Source organism: Brachionichthys hirsutus, chromosome 21, assembly GCF_040956055.1.
Source record: "Brachionichthys hirsutus isolate HB-005 chromosome 21, CSIRO-AGI_Bhir_v1, whole genome shotgun sequence".
In the NCBI taxonomy this organism is placed as follows: domain Eukaryota; kingdom Metazoa; phylum Chordata; class Actinopteri; order Lophiiformes; family Brachionichthyidae; genus Brachionichthys; species Brachionichthys hirsutus.
In genome coordinates this window covers 3,208,724-3,231,049 of record NC_090917.1, presented here as the reverse complement: position 1 = coordinate 3,231,049, position 22,326 = coordinate 3,208,724, and the positions used below count along the sequence as shown (strand labels likewise).

At 41.1% G+C, this 22,326-nt stretch overlaps 5 protein-coding genes and 1 pseudogene across 7 annotated transcripts; 4 read left to right on the top strand and 2 right to left on the bottom strand.

The window, feature by feature from the left end:
• The first annotated feature begins 1,572 nt into the window (after nucleotides 1-1,572).
• Nucleotides 1,573-2,732, top strand: LOC137910261 (uncharacterized). 2 transcript variants are annotated; one of them, XM_068754701.1, is made up of 3 exons: nucleotides 1,573-1,617; nucleotides 1,921-2,039; nucleotides 2,150-2,732. In XM_068754701.1, exons 2-3 carry the CDS (start codon nucleotides 1,939-1,941, stop codon nucleotides 2,556-2,558), a joined length of 510 nt encoding a protein of 169 aa, XP_068610802.1. In that variant the 5' UTR covers nucleotides 1,573-1,617; nucleotides 1,921-1,938; the 3' UTR covers nucleotides 2,559-2,732. The 2 variants fall into 2 exon arrangements, with proteins under 2 accessions (XP_068610802.1, XP_068610804.1); XM_068754703.1 differs by having other exon boundaries at nucleotides 1,579-1,612.
• A 250-nt stretch (nucleotides 2,733-2,982) lies between these two features.
• Nucleotides 2,983-4,064, top strand: LOC137910275 (DELTA-sagatoxin-Srs1a-like). 2 transcript variants are annotated; one of them, XM_068754717.1, is made up of 3 exons: nucleotides 2,983-3,161; nucleotides 3,244-3,359; nucleotides 3,552-4,064. In XM_068754717.1, the coding sequence occupies exons 1-3, from the start codon at nucleotides 3,033-3,035 to the stop codon at nucleotides 3,991-3,993; spliced, it is 687 nt and encodes a 228-aa protein (XP_068610818.1). In that variant the 5' UTR covers nucleotides 2,983-3,032; the 3' UTR covers nucleotides 3,994-4,064. The 2 variants fall into 2 exon arrangements, with proteins under 2 accessions (XP_068610818.1, XP_068610819.1); XM_068754718.1 differs by having other exon boundaries at nucleotides 3,069-3,168.
• Nucleotides 4,065-4,332: 268 nt separating this feature from the next.
• On the bottom strand, nucleotides 4,333-7,942 carry LOC137910413 (endonuclease domain-containing 1 protein-like). Its single transcript, XM_068754850.1, has 3 exons — nucleotides 7,868-7,942; nucleotides 5,969-6,301; nucleotides 4,333-5,523 (listed from the first exon to the last, which is right to left on the bottom strand). Exons 1-3 carry the CDS (start codon nucleotides 7,940-7,942, stop codon nucleotides 4,903-4,905), a joined length of 1,029 nt encoding a protein of 342 aa, XP_068610951.1. The 3' UTR covers nucleotides 4,333-4,902.
• LOC137910507 (UDP-glucuronosyltransferase 2A3 pseudogene) lies at nucleotides 7,821-9,607 on the top strand (annotated as a pseudogene).
• Nucleotides 9,608-10,600: 993 nt separating this feature from the next.
• LOC137910412 (receptor activity-modifying protein 3) lies at nucleotides 10,601-13,664 on the bottom strand. Its single transcript, XM_068754849.1, has 6 exons — nucleotides 13,622-13,664; nucleotides 13,421-13,507; nucleotides 13,152-13,223; nucleotides 12,432-12,585; nucleotides 11,501-11,743; nucleotides 10,601-10,619 (listed from the first exon to the last, which is right to left on the bottom strand). The coding sequence occupies exons 1-6, from the start codon at nucleotides 13,662-13,664 to the stop codon at nucleotides 10,601-10,603; spliced, it is 618 nt and encodes a 205-aa protein (XP_068610950.1).
• Nucleotides 13,665-18,938: 5,274 nt separating this feature from the next.
• Nucleotides 18,939-20,021, top strand: ccr10 (chemokine (C-C motif) receptor 10). Its single transcript, XM_068754848.1, has one exon. The coding sequence runs from the start codon at nucleotides 18,939-18,941 to the stop codon at nucleotides 20,019-20,021; it is 1,083 nt and encodes a 360-aa protein (XP_068610949.1).
• The last annotated feature ends 2,305 nt before the right edge of the window (nucleotides 20,022-22,326 follow it).

Genomic DNA, 22,326 nt, shown 5'->3' with positions numbered 1-22,326 from the left:
GAATGTGTAGAAGCGCCTGCAGTTATTGTGGTCTTCAAGTCCCACCTCCAGCACAGCTTCGACTTGCCCGGTCGACTCTTCTTTTTTGCTCATGGTGATTTACCGTGACCTGGATGACTTGCGAACCTACACGGTCAACCTGCTATTGAGCATTTGAACTGTTTCCCTATTTGATCAGGTGATCTTTTACAATTGCCACAAGACGTTGTTCAATTCCAGGATCACTGCTCGTCAGTGCCTCCAGAACCGACGTGTGGTTTTCAAACTCCTTGGACATTTTTTTTTTTTACCCACAATGGCCTTGAGTTGCCTCTTGAAGTTGTCAAGGTCACCGATGATTTCTGGCCAAACAATTTCAAACAGGTGACGTTTTACGACGTCACCCACGAGATGGCGCTAAAATGGTTCAAATGAAAGAAAGCTCAGCAGCGTTGCGCATCAGTCGAGTGGCTCTGGTGGGAGTTTTCTCTCTCTCTATTGATTGATGTACTCTATGGATCATGTGCATGATGTTCCCGTAGCCGCGAAGTGAGAAACTATAAAGTTATACAGACGAAAAGCCCTTTTCATTCCTTCGTAAATAGGAGAAGAAAAAGCAAACCGAAACGCAACACGTTTGAATAAATATCTACCGAAAACTCTGAAATGCTTCAAATAAAATAAGCTGCTGCAGTAAGAGAAAATATATGCAGGAAATACAGGAAATAAGATTAAGTTAAATAACTTTGATGGACAATTTGAACACCATATAATCTATTTTCACGGGTCTGAAATGATTTCACCTGAATGAGCTGAACCACCGTGACTTTGGGTGAGCATTGCTGCAGTGCTTCCTTGTAAAGAATTTTAGGGTGCGACTCCCATCATTGGAGGAAGACCGGATCTGTAGCTTCTTCTCGTTGTGTAGAAAAACCGAATAAATGGATCTTGTTCTGCAGCAGTGAAATGCTGTTGCACAACTGTCTCACCTTTAATAAGCAGTGTAAAATAGGCCAGACAAAGCTGGGGGTTTGTGACATGAAGAGGAAAAAAAAAAAAACATGCAAAAAGAATGAGAAGATCTATTGCATTAAATTGTGCTCATAAAAAAAGAAAAAAAAAAGACTGTGGCATTCACCGACACAAAAACACTGTCTGGCATAAATGATTTTTTTTTTATTGTCAGCTGCCACATTGTTCTTCTTTCAGGTGAACCGGTTTGGGGTTTTCAGAATGAGTCGCATCAAGTCCAGACTTTCTGATGGGTGAGGCTCCAAATTCTTGCGACATTCAGGGATTTCACCCAGCAACCGTCAGCCACAGAGGGCTAAATAACAACGTGTCTGCTTAAACCTAGACTTTTGCCTTCAATCACGCGTTTTTTAAAAATGTGTTAGACTTTTGTGCATTTTATCTTAACTGTACATTTAAAGGTTTACACAACACCTATCGCGCGTGCATTCAGGCGTCTCTTGAAAACAGGTAAGTGCATGAGACACACCTTTGAGGTAAAAAAAAAAAAAAAAAAAAAAAAAAAAAAACTCGCCAGGGTGGGTGTGACTATAGACTTGTCACAAAATGTTAACACCGAGCAGATTGCAGAAGACTCCCCGCCGTCCTCCGTGAATCTAAGGTGCAGTAAGTGCTTTTACTTTGGTAATTATACGGAAATAGCCGAAGCCAGATTTATTTTCTAAAAACGATGATCGAGATATTAGTTTGCATTATACGACTCTAAATAAAACATATTCTGTGCTGATGTAACGTTCCTTTGATGCATTATGTTCATATCATTTCACGTCATGTATAATTACTGCAGGGCCTGCATCATATTTATTCTATTTGATTCTATTTAATCAGTAAATATCATGTCTTTTTTTTTTATTGTCACTTCTGTCGTTTTCCGTTGATCCGTTGTCTCTTTCCTCTCCTGTCGATCAGCCGCCATCCAGCGACAACATGCCAGAGACTGCAGAGTCCCACGCTGTCATTCTCACCACCAACCGCAACTGTGTCATAGAAATCCACAATGTCAGCCAATACTACCTTTACAACCCACAGTAAGAGCACCGGAATCACGCATTGAGTCCTTTGTGATTCACATTTCTGCTGCTCTTGGTAATTGTTTTTTCTGTCTTTGTGTACCCCCCCCCCCCTCACCCCCTCCCAGGGTGTATACTAATAGCGGCTATGCCCACAGCCCCCCGACCCCGACCTTACGCCCCAACTTTACCGAGGTGTGCTCCTTCACCAAGGACGACAACACAGCGTCGGGCGCTGTCGGAGTTCTGACGTACGAAGTGGTCGGAGAGAAAAAACGATACATCCTGGGCGTCATGTTCTCTGTGCCGTTCGATAGAAACTTCTACAGTAACTGGTTGGGGGTGGGCATCTTTGATTCCCCCGCAGCCTGTGATGAGGCTCTGTATAAGAAAATGTACAACGACAAAGAGGAAAGTTTTGTGCGTCATAAGGCCGACGGCTCAGGGATAACGTTCTCCAACAAAAAGCTGAAAGTCAGGGCATGCATGTCCGACGAGGGCAGGGCCATTATCAAAATGGAGGTGTACGACAACTGACGAGATCATCTGAGTCCCTTTGTGAGAATCAAAGGAGTGCAACGTTGTGGAATAAAACACAAATACAATGCAATGAAATTTAAAATACACAGATGCATATCCCTGAAAACCGCCATGCAATCTGTCAACCATGTCATGTATTAGTGCTTTAAATAAAAATAAATACATAAAAACACGGACATCCTATTCTCTTGTATCATCTTTAATTTGTGTTTTGTGAATGAACATGAAATATGTGAAATAAGAAAAAGAGGAGCGTCACATGCATGCGCTTTATTGCAATAAATACCGAGCTTGTCTTGACAGGAATAATTCAAAAGAGATTCACAGACAAAAGGTGCGCATGCAAACGGAATCTGGACAGACCAGCTTCCAGCAGCGTGTTGTTTTTGCGTCTGGATCTCCTGCCAGCGTAAACATGCCTGCAGAGGTGCAGTAGGCTGGAACGTGGTGTGGGTGTGGTCAGTACCGTGGATGGAGACACCTTTGGGGGTGAGGTTTAGGTGGCAAATATCCCCGACACGAAACAGATTGAAAAAGGGACGTCCGCGTCAGACCGTGCGTAAAACCAAGGGAGCAGCACAGCCGCGGGATCCAGGACACGTAAGACGTGCGTTCACTCTTTCTTTCTGTGTTTAATGGTTGCACGTGTTGAAGTGTTGGATTTGATTTGTTGCTTCTCCAGCATTTTAACGATATGAGCGAATCGGCAGAAGCTTTGGCTGCCAGCCTGACAAGCAGCAGAAATGTCACCATCGAGATCAACAACACCGCCCGCGGAATCTGCCTGGCCGACCCCAAGTAAGCGCAAGACTTTCTCAAAAGTTATTCTTTATTCATAAAAAGTTATTCTTTATTCATTTGAACGCATCCTTCGAAGTTTAAATCCAAATATGAGAAAGAGCTTTTTTTCTTCTTCTTCAAAGTGCGTTCACAAATTGTCCCCAACTTTTATTTATTTATTTTCTTCTTTCTCAATGGTCTTTCAAAAAGGGTTTACCTTGAGAGCGGCGGCTGCCACAGTCCACCCCAACCCACTGTGCGCCCACTGAGAACCGAGGTGTGCAACTTCACCAAGACCTCCGGCACATCTGGCGCAGTGGGCGTCCTGACCTACGACATTTATCTGAAAGGTCAAAAGGAATGTAAAAATAAATTAGCGATTATGTTCTCTGTGCCCTATGACAACAGCGCGTACAAGAACTGGGTGGCTTTGGGAATCTTCGACATGAGCAGAGAGTGCGACAAAAGTCTCTACAAAGAAATGTATTACAATGAGTGCAATAAGTTCGTGCGACAGGAGGCCAACGGCAGTTGTGTCGTATTGAACACCCACGACCAGTTAGACGTCATGTGCACCATGTCTCCCCTGGGCAGGGCAATTATGAAGGTGGAGGTGTGGGACAAGACAGATGCAAAACGTCTGACGCCGTAGCGTTAAGCCGTGCACGTTTAACCATCTGTTTGTGCCTTTGCGCCACATCTCGTGGAATAAATACAGTCTGACATTGAAATTTGCGTCTTAGTGATTATTTGTTGTTGTTGTTGTTTTTTTGTTTTTGTTTTTTTATCTCAAAGCTTTACAACAGTCGTGAGGCTATTTAGTGTTCGTCATCCCCCGAAACTATCTTTATATATCTTTATATTCAATTTATATTTATTTATTTATTTCGATCATGTAAACAATAAATAAACAAATATATTCAATTTATATTTATTTATTTATTTTTCGATCATGTAAACAACAAAGAATAAAAATGATAAAACAACGCCGAATACATGCACACACATAGATATACATATACATATACATATACATATACAGACATATACACATCATCACATGTAATAGTAATTAATAATAACTCAAATAATAATAATAGGCATAATGCAGTAACTATGCAGTTTACATGAACGAAAAGGAGTAGGAGGAAGTACGTACTTATTTGATCCTACCCCTTCTAAACTTAAACATTATCTGTAATTATTCATTTTCTAGCCAATGTGCATCCTCTACCTTTGTATAGTCAACATTTATTGCCAATGAAGATAGTAAACCTGCAAATGAAAAAAACAAACACCAGGAAATGATGTCGTAAATTATATATTATATGTGTCTTTTATTTTCCGATAAATTATATAGAGACGCGCTCATGAAGCTCGACTGGGTGGCGACCTCAGCAATGCGCATGGATATAACAGCGCTGTGTGTTGCATTAGAGTGCCACCTAGTGGTTGAACGTACTTAGTGCTTAGTTTGCTTGTTTTATAAAGTATGTAAGGAATCATGTGATCATTTTAATCAAAGTAAATCGATTCTGCTTCGGGTCGTGTTTCTGCAGGGTCAATGAGGCCCAGAGCACTGCTCATTAAAAACACTGACGACTGTATTGAACCTGTCTTTCAGATACATCTCAAGCGTTTCCAGTGACATGTGTCTCACATCATATCCCCTGAACACTTTCTTAGCTGTCTGCTGCACCGGTACAATTTCCTCGCTGCTGTTACGGTCGTTGCGTCCGATTGCAGCGTACGAAGGAAATGCATCCTTCATTTCTTCCGGGAGACTGTTGTTGTATCTTGGGCAGCAGTATGCAGACCAAATGTACTCAGGCACAGCAACGCGACGATTCTTGAGCCAGTGTTCTTCCTTCAGGTAAGGGATGATTCCAGTCACTATGAACGCATCTCCAAGACAGTAGGCCTCCAGTGTTTTGTTGGCAGTCTGCTCCCATATTTCCCAGGGGCCGTCATTCGAGCCTGCCTTTTGAGGAACCACATTGGTGAGGGTGAAAGTGGCAGAGCGATCCTCATGGCTCCGGTGGTGAAGGCTAGGGTTCAAGTGGCCACGAGAATAGGTTGAATTGATGTAGTCCAGCTCCACCGCCTGGCTCTCCACGACGTTCGGGTCCAGAGGACCAAGAGGGAAAGGAATCATGTTGCCATCGGCTCCTGGGTAGGCTAACTGCTTATTGGTAGGTGGAGGGAAAACACACAACACAAGAAAAAACACATCAGATCTCATGCTTCAGGGAGTAAAACGGATCCCGTTAGCCGGTCTCACTTTGTGTGACCAGTCATGCGCTCGTTTCCTCATTTTCTTGTTATATGCTGAAAACACGTTACATAATTTCTGCTAAACTGCAGCATCAGCACCTGCCAAAACAGTCATGTTTTAAACATGTCTAATAATTATAGTGCCATTGCAAACTGGTTTCACGCTATAAGACAACATGAAACCAGTTTTAGCGCACGTCCTCCTAAAGTAGAACTTTAAACCATTTTTATGTAGATAACATCTGTTTATTTAGACATCTAATTATACCACTCTTCAACGTGTTTAATTCTTAATAGAAATGCACATTCTGATTGATGAAACCAGACTTCACACAGCAGTCGATCGTCCTCACCTGAGGCTCGAACTTCCAGAATGATGAGGGTCTCTTTCCCGCCGGCACAGAGTAGGAATAGGCCGAGAACCACGGAGATCGTCGTTGCCGGCTGTACAGAGTGGCAAAGCGGTACTGGTTGTTAAAACGCTGGCAGATCGGGGTCCCGGCCAAACCTTTAGGCGGCCAAGACCTGTAGAAGGACCGCAGGCATGGAATGAAGCTGCCTGCGTCAGCTTCACACAGGTACCAGCGCCCGGCGAGGGCCAGGACGGCCACAGCCGTCATATAGCAATGTGACATTTTTGAAGATCGACATCCGATGGTGAAATCCTGCTGAGATGTGTCAAGCCTCTAAGAAAGTAGACTGCAACGATCCGTGAACAATGATGTTGTTCCCCTTTGACATGTGACGTTGCAAAAGCAGAAGCAATGTAGTTTTCTTTGTCTGTAAAAAAAAAAAACGCAGTCAAGATTCAAAGACTGGCTGTAGCACAAAACTCACAGAGGACACACCCAAATCCAGCCCAGACAAAACAAATATGGAGAGTGGACATCACCCTTTGCCCTCTCTGTGCATGTGAATAATGTGTGTGTATTGTTACAGGTCTTCTTCTTCTTCTCCTTTATTAATTATACTATCATGTCATTCTCCTCCCTCACACAATCACCCTTTCCTGCTCTTATCTCAACTTGCCAATGAAAAATGTAACTTCCTAAAGTCTCTCTTTTGAAAGCTGAGCTCTGAGCGTTCTGAAGGTCAGGACAGGTCAGTGTTGTGCGCTCAGCACGGAGGTGGAGGAGTGGCTACAGGGTAACTGTTTACCAGCCCTCCCCTTGCGAGGTCTCTTCCCCGTGTTATGTAATAAGCTATTTTGTAGTTTGGATTCCATGCAGGCTGTTGTTGTCGTTTTTTTTAGAGATTTAAGGTAGACTGGAAAACGTATTTTTCCTTTTCTTCTAGTTTGGATCACTGAAGGTTACCGGTTTGCAGGTAAGAACCAATTCAGTCGGTTTCCTCTTCTTGTTTTACAAAAGCTGCAGAAATATGTGGTCATGATTTTCTTCTTGCATGTTGTGTGTTTTTTTCCTTGTTAGCAAAGTCCCTCCTGAAAGATTAGAATCCATAGCAGGAATGCTGTTCTCTTTTGTTTAACATGCAAATCCTGCCAGTCAGAAACAAAGAAAGGAAATGAGTGGCAGAGAAAGGAAAGGAAGGCAGCAGAAAGTTAGGATTCAAGATAAGGGCAAGCCTTTGGGTGATTAGTTAGATAGTTCATATACATGCTATGGTGTAAATTATTGTTGCTCTATCTATGCAGGGTCATAAACTGGCTAAGAATGTATGGGTATGACTCCTAATTGCATATCACACTTTGACTTTGACCTCCGCCGAGGCGGGGATATGAAATCCCCAGCGTTGGTCCGTTTGTCTGTTAGCATGATAACCCAAAAGGTTACAGACAGATCTCGATGAAATACCAGGAACAGATGATTCAACTTTGGTGATGATCCAGAAGAGGTCCTGGATTATGGATCACTTTGAGGTTTTTGTTAACATTGTAGTCTATGGAGCTTAAAAAATGGTTTTTTTATTTATTACTACAAGCTGCTTTTTCAAATCCTTCTTTTCATTATAAATATGGTTGTTCATTTCCCAAGGTGCATCTCCTGAATGGAGCGAAGAGCAAAGACGCATGAGACAATAAGATATCGGCAGTTAAAACATGGCGCGCAGAGATTGAAAAAAGACATTGGAATGCGAGGGGCAAAAAAAAGAGAGTACAGGAAGTGAAGAACACAACATGTTTGTGCAGGAAAATGTTGAACTTATTGCACTTTTGTATTCTCTTTTCCTCAGCCTGCACATATGGGGACCATCCAAGGCCTTTCAGTTCTGCTTCTGGTGGTAAGCGTGACCCTCCTGACGTGTCCCAGCGTCCACGGTGGAAAGATTCTGGTATTCCCCGTGGACGGCAGCCACTGGGTCAACATGGATCTAATGATTCAGAGCCTCCATTCCAGGGGCCACCAAGTCACCGTGGTTCGCACAGCTTCCAGCTGGTTTGTCAAAGAGAATGCGCCGCACTTCCGCTCGATCACCGTCACCCTGCCGGAGACCATCCTCATGGAAGACGAGGACTACCTCGTAAAATTCCTGTTCAGCATGCTGAAGATCCAGAGAGAGGGGTCGTCGCTTGTCAGTTCCGTAAAGTTCTACTGGGAAATGCTCGATTCGATATCTCAAATTCACAAACAGGCCAGCATGTTGGTGGTAGAGATGTTTGAGAATGAGACTTTGATGAGGAGCATTCGTGAGGCTCAGTTTGATATGGTTCTTATGGACCCGGGATTGCCCGGGGGGGTTCTGGTGGCCCATGAGCTTCAGCTTCCAGTTGTATACAACGTGAGATGGATCACTAGTGGCGATGTCCATTTTGTGGCCGCTCCTTGTCCACCGTCCTATGTTCCAGTTGATGGTCACGTCGCGTCGGACAAAATGAACTTCGGAGAAAGGCTCAAGAACGTGTTCTACTATTTCTTCAAAACATGGAGCGACAGATATATAATTTCACCTCACTATGATAGAATTGTAGACAAGTACTTTGGTCCAGATGTAAACTTCTATCAACTTCTACAAGGAGCAGACATCTGGCTCGTCAGGGTCGACTTTGTCTTTGAGTTCCCCAGACCCATCATGCCCAACATGGTCTACATTGGTGGCTTTCAGTGCAAGCCTCCATCGCCTTTATCAACGGAACTGGAGGACTTTATTCAAAGTTCAGGAGAGCACGGATTCATCCTGATGAGTCTCGGAACTCTGGTGAAAGCCCTGCCGATAGAAATCACTTCTGAAATCGCCGCTGCCTTTGCTCAGATTCCTCAAAAGGTCATATGGAGGTATCTCGGTGAGCGTCCAAGTAATTTAGGCAACAACACCCTCCTGGTGAAATGGTTGCCCCAGAATGACCTTTTGGGTCACCCGAAGATCAAAGCCTTCGTGTCCCACGGCGGCACAAATGGCGTCTATGAGTCCATCTACCACGGCGTGCCAGTCATAGGAATGCCTCTTCTCTTTGACCAGTTTGAGAATATTTTCAGGTTAGAGGTGCGAGGAGCTGCCAAGACGGTGGATGCAACCACCCTCACCAGCCAGAACTTCCTGGAAGCAATACAAGAGGTTCTTCAAAATGCTTCCTACAGAAATAACATGAAACGCCTCTCGGCGCTCCATCGGGATGTTCCGATGCGTCCTCTGGACACAGCCATCCACTGGGTGGAATTTGTTATGAGGCACAAAGGAGCCCCACATTTACGCTCCGAGTCGTATAAGATGCCCTGGTATGTTTATCATTCGGTAGATGTCGGATGTTTTTTGATAGCGGCCTTGTTCATCCTGGCAGCCATTGTGGTGGGATCAATACAATTTGTTTGCTTTAGCCTGTGCAGGAAAAGAAAACCCAAGCAAGAGTAGTGAAGGGCTCCCTGATACTGGATGAACAATAATAGAGCCATTTGGACACCTTTAATTGTAAAAGTAGATGGGGAGATGTATTTTTATTTTACCTGCCCTGAGTAACTGTCAAGAGTTTTTTGTATTTGAAATATTTGAATTTGAAATTCTAGTGTCTAGTGTAGGATCAACAATTTCAAAATAAATGCCAAATATTTTGTTGTGAATCATCATCATTCGAATAAATAAAATGATGTGGTACAAATAAAAAAAAAAAGTTTAAAAGAGCTTTATTCTGCAATAATTTGAAATGTTTGAACAACTGCTCCATGTTTGTTATAAAATGAGAAAAGTGTTCTTGGATGATTTAAGGTCTTGTAAAATATAAGATTCTAGTACTTAATGCATCAAAACAAGCATTAATAGTCAGATCTAATCGCTGTATACATAATTTATACCAGTAGGTGGCAATGCTGTGCAGTTTTATATGCTGTTGGCCTCTGGGTATTCTGTACAAGTTACCTTGTAGGATGATGAGATGGCAATTTTCCAAAGGTTTTCATAGGATTTATTATTATAATTATTATTATTAGTAAATATATGTTTTTATGTCTGAAAGGGGGAAATCCCCATAGTGAGATTTCAAAATCTGGTGTAAAGACTAAAAATAGAAACAACTGTTACGGTAGCAGATTAATATCAAGGGAAACCTTTTGGTTGTAGTGCGTGCACACAAAAAAATGTCACCAGACATATACAGTATTTAATAATATACATTTAATAAATATCCTGCAGAATTGTGAAAATACATCTATGTGGAGATAAAACACATCCAAAGTATTAAGTATTACATGTCACTTAAATTACTTTAAACTCTGCAACAATCTCAGCAATCATGAAATATGCTTTCTCAAATCACCTGAACTGCTCTTAGGGCTGCTGCCAGAAACAAGAAAGATACCGGCATTTCTCATCATTAGGTTTACGCGATTGTTATCGTACGACATGTAAATATGGCGGCATCAACGGGGTGTGGAGCCACAGAAGAGGCCACAGGATGAGGGAGCGGCCCGCTTCAAATGAGCATGCTCTCACTGAAATGTGTGACAGCAAAAGGGCAGATCATCTGTAGATATGTGCACTTTTACACACCAACAGTTCACTGTGATAAGAGCTGACATCACCTACATTAGGTGTGATCAGTCCTTAAGGTAGTAACTGAACAATGAGATGAATTCATCAAGAAAAATTAAGAATGTGAAATGTTGTTGAATGGGACTTTTTCTCTGGACGGGTGGATGTGTGTCAGTGACCTGCAAAGTCGCCTAAATGTGAATTAGGGTATATAATGTGGGTAGGAGGAGGAGGAGGAGGAGGAGGAGGGGGACGACGACGGGTGAAGAAGGAAGTTGTGGCCCAACTGAAGCGTGACCTCCATGTGTTCCTGACTAATCCCGGTGCATACAGAGGACGTGCAGAGACGGCGTTAGAGCAACTCTGTGCTAATGATTCAGTTACAATCCACCATGACCCAACATGACAGGGCCTTTATCACCTTGTTGTCATTTCAAAAGCACGGATTTCGGAATGCATTTACTTCATTTAGTGGCAGATAAAAACACATTTTCCCCAGTTGAATATTTCACCTGGAAAGCCCCAAAATATATATATATTCTGAAAACGCAAACCTCCCAAAAAATGTATTGGGAAAGAGGTTAATGGAACACACCATTAGCACAGAGTCAACGCGCCATATAAAATGTAAATTAGCTAGCTTCAGAGGTGCTGATTGGAAAACTTGCTGTCAGACAGAACCAGCTTTGATGTTTCTTCCTGTTTTGAGCTAAGATAAGATAAACTAACCGGTTTTCAGCTTTTGGTTCATATGTATAATAATAATACAATTAAAACAACCCCAGATAATTATTCTTATAGAAAAATAGTTCCCTGACTTTTTAGATTTATGATTTCACTCATTTTAATAACTGACTACTATTGTAATTTACCACCAGACTGTAATATACAATAAAAAAAAAAAACCCCGCATGGAGCAGCCAGGTGTTGTTGAGATTAATCGTCGCAGGTCTAACACAACTCACTTTTGGACTTTACTTTTCCAAACTACCAGATAAACCAGTACCGGAATGATGGCGACCGGTATGAGAGTGAGTAGGATCACCAGTCCCTGAGGAGCGTCCACAAGCGGGAGCTCCCCCTGGGAACAGTCCTGGAAGTACAGAGAGTGGATGTACAGGAAGAAGTCTTGGGTGTCGGTGTTCGGGTAATAACAGCCGGCCAGATTTGTCACCATTTCCAAGCATAAAGTCATGTTGTTGTACGGCCTGTAATGGATCAATTAGAAGACATTTAGAAGGGAATTAATAAATCAAGAAAATAATTGTCAGATTAATCAATGATGAAAGAATGTATTAATTGCCTTAAGATTCTAGAAATTAATATTAACAGTTATTACTAAGCGTATCCTCACTGGATGGAGTCAGGAAAAAAAAAAACAAGAACAAATCTGAATTCATGAGAATTAAACGCCTAATTTGGAGCAAAAACGCATTCAAAATCTACCTGCAACCAAATCTACTCTGCTGTTGTGGTCGCGGCATTTCCTGTGAGAATACCGACGAAGTGGGCGAGGGGAGGGTGGGGCTGCTGATTTTGCTCAGTCTTGATGACAGATGTTTCCCAGCACCTCTTACTGCTGAGGAAACCCAAAGGTCACTGATCATTCTCTGCATTCATTCTAAACAAATGTTCACGACGTTTTCTGAAACATCCGGGGTATTTGGGGCAGAATGACCGTAATTATAATATTATATATTAATTACTGCGGAAATATTTTAATTTAATTTGTAAAAATGTCCTTAATTCCTTCATTTTTGGTTACGTTCAGGTACTAGTTTAGAGTTAAAATAAATTACGTAATTTTTTATTGTAATAATAAAATGTTATTATTGATTATGTATATAGCACGACTTTTGAAAAGGGTGAATAAAACGGAATATTCTGTAGTCTTACCCGATGACATTTTCCAGGACACACCATTTGTCTTTGCTAATGGACAGAATCTCTGTGCGGAAAACGGCACCACAGATGCTGTGACTGAACTCCGTCAGCACGTCTTGATGGCAGCGCCTGGCTGAGAAATCCATTGCCTGGTCCTGAAAATGTTCTACAAAACAACAATGTATGAAATATGAAACAAATGGCATGTTTTCATCAATAAATTGTTTTGTTTCATTTGCCTTGCTGTGAAATTGTCAAAGTATGCATATTGTGTGATATGCAGATTTGGTTAACGCATTCGCCGGCCTAAAGCACTTTTCTTTTCTTCACTGTGGCCTTTGCCAGAAAGTGAAACTGCTGAAACCTTAAAATGAATGCAGTCATCTCCACAGCTACAGGAAATGTACACACACACACGCACGCACACACACACACACACCAATAAGAGCAGGGGGGTTTCCTCAGGCAGAATCAGAGGAAAATCTCACCATCATCTTCAGTGATAACAGTAGACGTCTTGTGTTGTAATTCTTCTTCAATTTGACTCATCATCACCTCATTCTCCTCTTTGAACAAGCTGGAAGTCACGTTTCCTGTTTTCATTGTAACTGCAGGTGCAAATCGTTCACTTTAGCAGAGCAGCATTCTTTGGGATTTGCATACATGGAAAATCGGTTGCTTTTCGTACATAATGAATGAAAAATAAAGTCTTCTTCTCAGCAGTGGACTCACTGAATGTTTGGTTCCTCTCAGCCTTGCGCAACTCATCCCGTGTCACGTTGGCTGACAGCGATTCCACAGCGCCTAAAAACACAGATTCACAAATCAATATAATCTGAGGCATGTTTTTTTTTTTGTTGCCCCTCAAAGCCTACAACTTTTTCCATCCATTGAGACAGGAGTAAACAATGGACACTGAGATATACCCCACCCCCCTAAACAGGAAATACTAAGAAAGTAAATACGATTGCACTAAAAGATGCGTGAAGTCAGATACGTACCGAGGATGAGGCCGGGGAAGAGCAGGTACAGGATCATGATGAAGACCTCTGAGGCTGTCGGCTGACCCGAGGCGCCGTATGAAGGATCTGAGAGCGGGCGGGTTCAAGGACAAGCCCAGCCCTCTTTATCTCGGCACGGATTACTGTTGTGTGGGCACATTTGTGTCGGCAGTGATGCCGTAACATGCAAGACGAACAGACCGAATGACACAACATGAAACGTGACCCCAAACAGTCCTACCATCTTATCGTTTGCAGATACAAATAGCCTCCCTAGCTGCTCATTTCTTTGTAAGAAATGACTTTTGCCGTCTTTGCAGCCTGCATGAGAGGCACGACATATGAACGAACCACAACACACATCCTCTCACGAGGTTTTTCTTTTTTCTTTTTTTGAGGTGAGATTTTGATGCAATTCGGATAAATCTCCAAAGGGAAATAGGCAGCTATGGAGAATGTGAGATTAACATCTTAATCTGAAATCAGTCTAAGGGATAGACTGACGAGGCTCTTCAGAAGCAACCCATCCATTTGTATAACCGTCAAGATGGACGGTCAAACTATTTGAGCTCAATAATGCATAAAGCCGCAGCGATGCAGCTACCTAATTGCTGTGGGACCCTCAGGATGTTTATGGGAATGTGGGCAAAGGGTGGCGGTACCACCCGGTTTCCTGCTCTTCCTCGGAAAGTCGAAGAGAAGCCCCAGGGGAATTTCCTCCTTCACTTAGCAGTGGTGAATGTGACTAACCCAGACAGAGATTGGGGGGGCGGGGGGTTGGAATCAGGAAGCTGGAGCAGCATGCAAGATAGGCAAAGTTGCTAAAACACATAAGCGGCACCCTGCGGACTGTCGCCTACTATTCCTAACATCCGAATATATACCCATTTGCATTCTTGCACGAGAAATAAGCGTTGAAGGATCTACTTCCTCTGATTTGTGTAATTTAGTGTGCAGGATGTCAAGCTTTCAGTAAGCGTGTCTCCAGACAGGAAGCTGCTCTTTGCTGCAAGTTGATGATTAAGGAGATTTTTTTGTTTTGTAATTTAGAAAAGTAAATCAAATATGTGCTGCATATAAAAGAGTAGCAATGACTTTATTTATTAGATAGTTCTCATAAATTCTCGTTAATTAATTCTCTGCATGCAAAATTGTATCATTTGAATTAAAGTAAGGGGACAATACAATTCTCATTTCATTTTCTTCAACACTTACATTGAAAATGTCTCCATGCCACTCAGGGTCACTGTGTAATTCTCACAGCTGCATAATACACATTTGATATTGTGTTCAAATGATTGTGAAAGCTGGTTTCAATTCGCCCTCCGGTGGTTAAAAAAAGAATCAGGTCATCACTGATTTATTTTCTTGTCACTGCTCTTAGTCAGAAACTCTTTCTTTTTCTCACCATCACTGTCCGAATCCACAATCTGTTCTTCACACCTTCAGCTTTTTCTGTTTCACATTCACACATTCAGACAAGAAGAAAAACTCAATGTAAAGCTGCTTTCTAAGGAAGAGTGCGGACCGGGAAACTTTCCATGTCTAAATGTTTGCTGTGCACAGAAGCTAGTGTCATAAAAAAAACATCTGCTCATGAAGGAGATACAATTATATAGTAATGATATATTCTGCAAAATTCCATCAGCAGTCATAGAACATCAAATAGTTTATTTTGTATTATGTAATATGAGCATTACTATTTAAGCAACAATAATTTCAAGTGTTTATATGTATATTGTAGCGGGGAATAAAATAAACTAATAAAATAAACTTGAAAGTATTTTAGCTATATAAAATGTCTTTGTTTTTGTTACAAAGGTAATGGTATATTATGCTAATTTTAATGTTTCAAAAACATTGAGAATATTGAAAAAGTTTAATTTAATTGCATCACCGTGTGTAACGACAATAAAGTGCAAACCTTAGACAAATATGGAGATAACATTTTTTTTATGTTAGTATGAAATAGCAGCATGTTTCAAAGTGTAGGAGTACATAAAAAAAAGAAACCACACTCAGGGATCTTTTTTATGCTACACATGAGAAAGTTTTAAAATAAATTATGGGTTCTGTATTTTTATAAGGGAAAATTTTGAGCAAACACATTGGAGTCCTGAAAATCGAACTTAATTAAATATATACATTTATACATATAATTTCAAAACCTCAAAACAGAATTATAGAGGTTATATAAGTGATCTCTTCTCTAATTTGAGAAGGCTAGATTTTTGCATTGTTCGTTGGAGGCCATAAAAATCAACGCGAGTTGTCTGAAGCTGAAAGTATGGACGGACCTGAAAGTTCCTCTTCCTGAGTATTTCTAAATGAAATGTTAAAATAAAGAAGAACTGATATGAGCTGGAGGTTAAGAAGCACATAACCATCTTGCAAAGGAGTGGGTGCACAATACAGTGTGACGTTCGAGCCACAGGTTGGCTTCTAGGTCACCGGTTTCACACAGATTCACAAGAACCGCGTTCGCAAAAAAAAAAACAAGCAAGGAAGGAAGGTAGAAATCTCAGCCCGAGAAAACCACATTGCGCTTCAAGGAATCTCAACATCCTAGCCAAACCTTCAGCTGCACATCGACCCAAAGCTTAGTTTTCTCTTGGTCTGGCGCCAACATCTGAGGCAAACATTCCCAGCACCGCTCTGAGGTGATAGGGTCACGTCTGCAATGCTATTTATTAAAAGGTCAATCAGACACAAACTCAAGCTTTTCACCACTAACACAGGAATGGACAGATGGGAGATGGAAATTGTACGTCGGGAACCCTTTGTAGTTTTATTCTCCCATTTCAACTCAAAACACATCTGTTTAAAACTGCCTACTCCATCTGATGCCAACTGTCAATTTTTATTGTTTTATTTTTATTTTATTTTTTATTACCGTATCACTTTCTTAATTTATTTCCGTTAAATTTATTTTGAGAAAATGTTTTATCCTGCATTAAAATTGTCTCTATCAATGAGGCCTCATAGCAATAAGGCTCTTGGGATTCTTTGCTTTGCACTTGTTTTTTTGTTTTTCAAGGATGATTGGTTAGAATAGGATTTCAACATTATTACTCAGTCAAAATAAGGAGCTGGTTAATTTCATCTCTTGCCTTGCTTTCAGTTAAAGAAAACTCAATGCAGACTTCATTCGTCAAAAAATTAATGAATCAAAATTTAAAATGCCACTTCAGCTTTGCAGCTTTAGATGCTTTTCACTTAGACCCTTATAGGTTACATCCATAAATAAACATTTAATCGTAACAGAAGTCGAGAAGTGGTTTAGTACTGGTTTAGTAAAAAAAAAAAACAGTCACACCCAGATGTTTTGTTTTCACCTTTGTCCGTGTGTTGAACCTGCAGCTATGTACATTTTAATTTTATCTTCTTATTCTGGCATATTTTTGATTTCTCAAAAGGGAAAGTGCCATCATATATACAGTAGATCAAAAATGTAATTGGAAATTATCAACCAAAGTACTAAAAACTTAGTATAAGTAAATAAAATAAAATAAATTGTGGTCACTGCGGGACAAATACACGCTATGTGGTTGCGATGAGGGTGTAGTTGACACATATCTTCTTCAAATTCAGTGCATGTGACAAACCATGCTGTCACCATCTGAGATGTGACAGCGTCACCGAGGCATCCTCACTGATTCCTTGTGATACAAGTACAGCAAGGTCAGCAAGAACAGCGGGCTGGTCTGATTGGCCGGAGGTGGGCTCGCCTCTGGTTTGTATTTAAGGATGCTGGCATCTCAAATTTATGGTGCTGCACAGGAACGGGAGGAGGACATGCTTAGCACGTCAAACTGCACGGCAGGTAAGGGCAACTGAGAGATAATATGCAGAAATAAAATAGGATTTACGATTTTTAAAAGACTAAAATAAGATTTTAATTGGTAGAAAACAACTTTGAAATAATAGCATGGTCGAATTCAGTCGTAAAATGTTTATTATTGTCTGTTGTATTACTAATTAATGTATTAATGTATTACTATGCTATTTTTTGTATGCATAAAAAGTCAGGGTCTTGTAATAAAAAATGACTGTATAAAAAATAGTCAAATTATGTAATATACCAATATATCCACAATATAAAAACGTTAAACCATGAATTTACAATTAATAAAAATGAATACATTTACCTGATTGTTGTTCAATGGAGAAGATTTTCCAATTTCAGTTTTCACTGGCAAAACAAAAGCAGTGTTTTTAACAGGAAAGATGGCATTTAGTTCAGACACAGTGAAAGCAGAAATGAAACCAGCGGTGATGGCATGTGACGGTTGGGATTTTTAAGCTGCTCGTGGATTCTCACATGCCCACAACTTAACACCAGTAACCTTTACAGCATAAACATGGTGAATTATATGATTGTCATGGTTTATTGTAGAACGTTCATGAATGATAAAATACTTGGAGGTAACAGGACCATACTTTCTTTCTAGAATAGTGCTCAGGCTGTAACAGTACAAACGGCTGGCGCACTATTTTAAGTGACAAATTGACAAGATACGAGTGTAATTTAGATCTGCAATTCAAAATGTGGTTGATAACTAAAATATTATTATATTATATATATTGTTATATGTCTATTATTATAGACACTTAAAATTGAGTGCAACCTTACACAGTCAACATAACAAACAGAAAGAAACAAGATAAAAATAAAAACAAGAATCCATATGAGCAGAATATTAATTTTGAATTCATGTGGTAAAAAAAAAAACAGAAAATATTATCCAATATCCATTTCAAAATATTTTGAGATTGTAAAATGTAAATGAAATGTGAGGTAGATTGAACATTTTAGAGCTCCTAATAATAAAATGTGATAAAATGCCTTTTTTTGTTTTTAAGATGAGCAATTATTACGTTGCAACTTGTTTAGAATTAGTTGTCTAAGACACAATTGCAGACTTAATCCAACACTTTTAACAGCGACAGCAAGATATCATTTTCCACATTCAAGTAAAATAATTGTTTTGCCACTAGACAAACTATAATTCAGTTAAAACCAGCAGGTTAGAAAATACGTTCACCTTTAAGACTTTTTCTTTTTCTTACCTTTGAGAGGAAGCCTCACATCACCCAGCATCACCCGAACCAGACAGAAAGGAAAGAGGAATATTTTATACTGCAAGTAACTTCAGCAGCAACACTATAAATGGTGCTTGTGGAGGCGGCTTCTAACGGTTACCAGCGTGTGACCCTGACTGATTTGTGGATTTAAAAGTTACCCACAATTTCCCGTGTGCCAACGACCTGATGCCGGTGGCACGCAACATGGCACAGGGTGACTAAAATGTCACAGCTGCTTCCTCAAACCGAGAGACAAAGCTGCAAGTCTCTCACCTTCAATTCGAGTGGAGGAATTTCCTTAATAAAACAATGAAGTCTGGTATCAATAATGACAGAAATGTTTCGGAAGAAGATGTGATTTTTTTCTTTTGTCAATAGAGACATGTTACAAATTATTATTACTACTTTAATGGTTTTATTTTTCCCGCCAGCAATGGACGATTTCATCTACTATGACATCTCAGACTACCCGCATTGGAATTCGACTAACAGCACAGAGCCCAGCGATTATGATTCTGACTGGTGTGAGGCTGGAGAGGAGGAGTTCACCATTAAAACCTTCCAGACTTGTGTTTTCGGCCTGATTTTCCTGCTGGGCGTGTTGGGGAACTCCCTTGTGATTGCCACCTTTGCCGTTTACCGCCGCTGCCACCTTCGCTCCATGACCGACATCTTCCTGTTCCACTTGGCGCTGGCCGACCTTCTCCTGCTCCTCACGCTCCCGTTGCAGGTCGTCGACACCCACCTCGGTTGGATCCTCCCCATCCTGCTTTGCAAGGTCATGCGCACGTGCTACGCTATCAACACGTACAGTGGGCTTCTGCTGCTGGCCTGTATCAGCGTTGACCGCTACCTGGTGGTGGCCCAAGCCCAAGAAATGCTAAGGCTGCGCAGTCGGATATTTATAGGTGGGACAGTGGCTGCTGCAGGAGTGTGGCTTGCGGCTGTGCTCCTCAGCCTCCCGGAAATCCTCTTCTCTGGTGTGTCGGGATCTGGAAGCGATGCATACTGTGGCATGATGGGTAGCGGAAGTGCCAAAATGGCTGCCAATGGAGCCATCATTCTCGTCTTTGGCCTGTCCCTGTTTGTTATGGTGACGTGCTACTCTCTGATTGCTCGAATTCTGCGGGAAGGGCAAGTAAATCGTAAAGGTAAAGAGTGGCGTCGTCAGCGTACCTTGAAGCTGATGGTGGCTTTGGTGCTGGTTTTCCTGGTATTCCAGCTGCCGTACACGGTAGTGCTGTTACGTAAAATGGCAGGGCAGTTCTGCGGACTTCTGCTAGAGTACATAACCTGTGCTTTGGCATACGCCCGCTGTTGCATCAATCCCATCCTGTACGCCCTGGTAGGAGTGCGCTTCCGGAACGATGTGCTCAGGCTCATCCATGACTTCAGCTGCCCTTGCGGGCGTCAGCTGGTGCCACAGACGGTCAGCTCAATGTCTCCCTCTCCACCCGCTGTCTCGGCACTCTTAAATCCAACATCCCCCAATGCAGTCACCTTAGTAAAAAGATAAATTGCTTCAGGAAATCATAAATATTTGCTAAAAAAAAAACGAAATATCCTTACAATTTAAATATACTCAGTAGAACAAGCAAAGAATTGTATTATTTTGTGAAGTCCAGTATCCATTTTATCAGAATTTATATATGGTATATGCTTAGAAGGGCCTGCCTATACTTGCATTTAAATATATGTACAGTTTAGATCTTTTTTTTATTTCTTTATAATGTAAAAAAAAACTATTCCTTTGTTCATTCATGGTCCTTAATATTGCATTTATCATTAATGTACATGACCGCCAAACCAATCTATGTTTTCACAGCTGTTACGCCCAGATTACCATCTTTAAATTGTATTTTTTTGATACTGTTGAAAATATTGTATTCATACTATAGAGTTGAAGGTTTGCTGCTAACAGAAAACTTGATTTCTGGGTTGTATTAATTCCACCACAATTTTAAGAAATTAACGATTTGAGGATTTGGGATTACTGTAATAACGTTTTGTTAATGAATGAGTGGTAGCTTCAAAGCAAGATCCTATTCATTTCAAAAAGATTGACTTCTGGAAAGTTACCTCCTAGCAGGAGTAATTTAGTGTTGCTTCTTCTCTATATACTGACTGATGTGGCCGCTGTCTTATTTAAGTGCGATAACAAGCCTTTGAAATATACATATATATATATATTGTTGTCATACAATGTCTTGTAATAAACCTTTACATTTATATGAATGTTAAATCGGACAGCGAAACAATAAAATCACTGGAACTGTCACGAGTTGTCTGTTTCTATTGATGCTGACACTTTTCATTTATTACCCATAATAAGAGGGTTGCTACCCGACTGCTGTCATCGTTGGTCACATTACAACCAAAAATAGTTATTTGGCCACACTTTGTTGTTTTTCGGCCATCAGATGACCAAAAAGCAGCTGGTCAGATTTTCGTAACTTTAACCACAATGATGAAGACAGCGCCACACTGGTTTTACTTCAAGGAACTGAAATCTGCCTTGCGGGTCATGGGTGTTGCTGGAGCACATCCCAGCTGGCTGCAGGCGAGAACCTCTGTGTCCTTTGACTTGTCTGACCATTTCAATTTGGCCAGTTCGAAAGCTCTCTCACAACCCTGTGCAAGGAAACACGTTTTGCAGTGCTTGAAACCTCTCAACGCTTCCTTCAGATCTTTGAGAATATAGGTGGCTCATCTCAATCACTGGTTCAAGTATCTTAGTCACAGATCAGATGCTTAGCTTCTCTTAGCCGATCCTGGTCAAGCTTTTGTTCCCATTTTCCATCAGAGACTTGTTTTTTTTTTTAATGTTTTTTCTCCACAAATACGGACCATGAATATTTGTTATTTTCTTTGTATCCAGATGAGTATCCGGATTGCTCCATAAAATACCATGGCGACAGGGTGAGAAGGTTGGCAGGGGTTTTCAGGGATGAAGCAAAATGCAATGAAAATAATGGAAATGAAATGAAAAACATTATTAATAATTATCTAATTTAATCCATTTCAGTTTAGTTCAAGAACCAGAGACCAAAGTATGAAATGTGTTGAAGTGGCATGTGGGTGCAGAGCACTTTCATTTGTAATGTGATGTTTGGACCAGTAGATGTCAGTCTGTGGACGAGACACTGTGTCCCAGTCTGTCCATAGCACAAGGCCATGTGGTAGACAAAGCCCCACTTTAACGTTGAATTGAGCCATGAGGTGATTCCTGGTTAGTCCTCCCGGATGCCTGCGTTCAGATGTTTTTTCAGGCACGTCCGACAGGAGTGAGATCCCATAGACTCGGACACCTCTGTGAACTTCTCAGAATAACACTATTGATCATGTTGTCCCCGTATCTGTTAAAACCCTCACAACTAGAGTGTCACGTTTCATTGCACCCCACGTGCTGCTGACCAGGTGTGTGCAGACATGCAGGTATCAGTGTGACACATGATTTATTAACAGCTGCCTCCACCTTCCAGTAACACTCCAGGCACTCTGCATCCAGCGCCCTGCTTAGCCCTAGTCCTTTTGGCTCCGTCTGGGTAACAACTTATGATTGTGATTAAGAGCGTGATCCTGTTGAGCAGCCATGCTGCTGCTGTGTTTGTCGGGTATTGTCTGGGTATTACGACAGCTTCTGTATGAATGATGCCTTGTTGCCGGTGGACATTCTCAGCACATGCTGCTGCAGCTTTCATTTGCTGTTTGTAGGTTCGACATTATGCCAGTCACAATTCAATTTGACGTCCTGCACTTAAATGGCTGAGCTAACGACTATAAACAAAATGTAAAATATTGTGTCTGCATCATTTGAAACG

Excerpts from the sequence above, each read along its gene's own strand:
- LOC137910261 (XM_068754701.1), top strand. The coding sequence starts at position 1,939 with ATGCCAGAGACTGCAGAGTCCCACGCTGTCATTCTCACCACCAACCGC. Across the intron at positions 2,040-2,149 it reads TACTACCTTTACAACCCACA|GGTGTATACTAATAGCGGCT; the intron begins GTAAGAGCACCG and ends ACCCCCTCCCAG.
- LOC137910275 (XM_068754717.1), top strand. The coding sequence starts at position 3,033 with ATGGAGACACCTTTGGGGGTGAGGTTTAGGTGGCAAATATCCCCGACA. Across the intron at positions 3,162-3,243 it reads AGCCGCGGGATCCAGGACAC|CATTTTAACGATATGAGCGA; the intron begins GTAAGACGTGCG and ends TTGCTTCTCCAG. Across the intron at positions 3,360-3,551 it reads ATCTGCCTGGCCGACCCCAA|GGTTTACCTTGAGAGCGGCG; the intron begins GTAAGCGCAAGA and ends TCTTTCAAAAAG.
- LOC137910413 (XM_068754850.1), bottom strand. The coding sequence starts at position 7,942 with ATGTTGACCCAGTGGCTGCCGTCCACGGGGAATACCAGAATCTTTCCA. Across the intron at positions 6,302-7,867 it reads CGCTGGGACACGTCAGGAGG|AGGCTTGACACATCTCAGCA; the intron begins GTCACGCTTACC and ends CTACTTTCTTAG. Across the intron at positions 5,524-5,968 it reads TCTGGAAGTTCGAGCCTCAG|TTAGCCTACCCAGGAGCCGA; the intron begins GTGAGGACGATC and ends ACCAATAAGCAG.
- LOC137910412 (XM_068754849.1), bottom strand. The coding sequence starts at position 13,664 with ATGGTAGGACTGTTTGGGGTCACGTTTCATGTTGTGTCATTCG. Across the intron at positions 13,508-13,621 it reads GTTTCATGTTGTGTCATTCG|ATCCTTCATACGGCGCCTCG; the intron begins GTCTGTTCGTCT and ends GCCCGCTCTCAG. Across the intron at positions 13,224-13,420 it reads CTTCCCCGGCCTCATCCTCG|GCGCTGTGGAATCGCTGTCA; the intron begins GTACGTATCTGA and ends CTGTGTTTTTAG.
- ccr10 (XM_068754848.1), top strand. The coding sequence starts at position 18,939 with ATGGACGATTTCATCTACTATGACATCTCAGACTACCCGCATTGGAAT.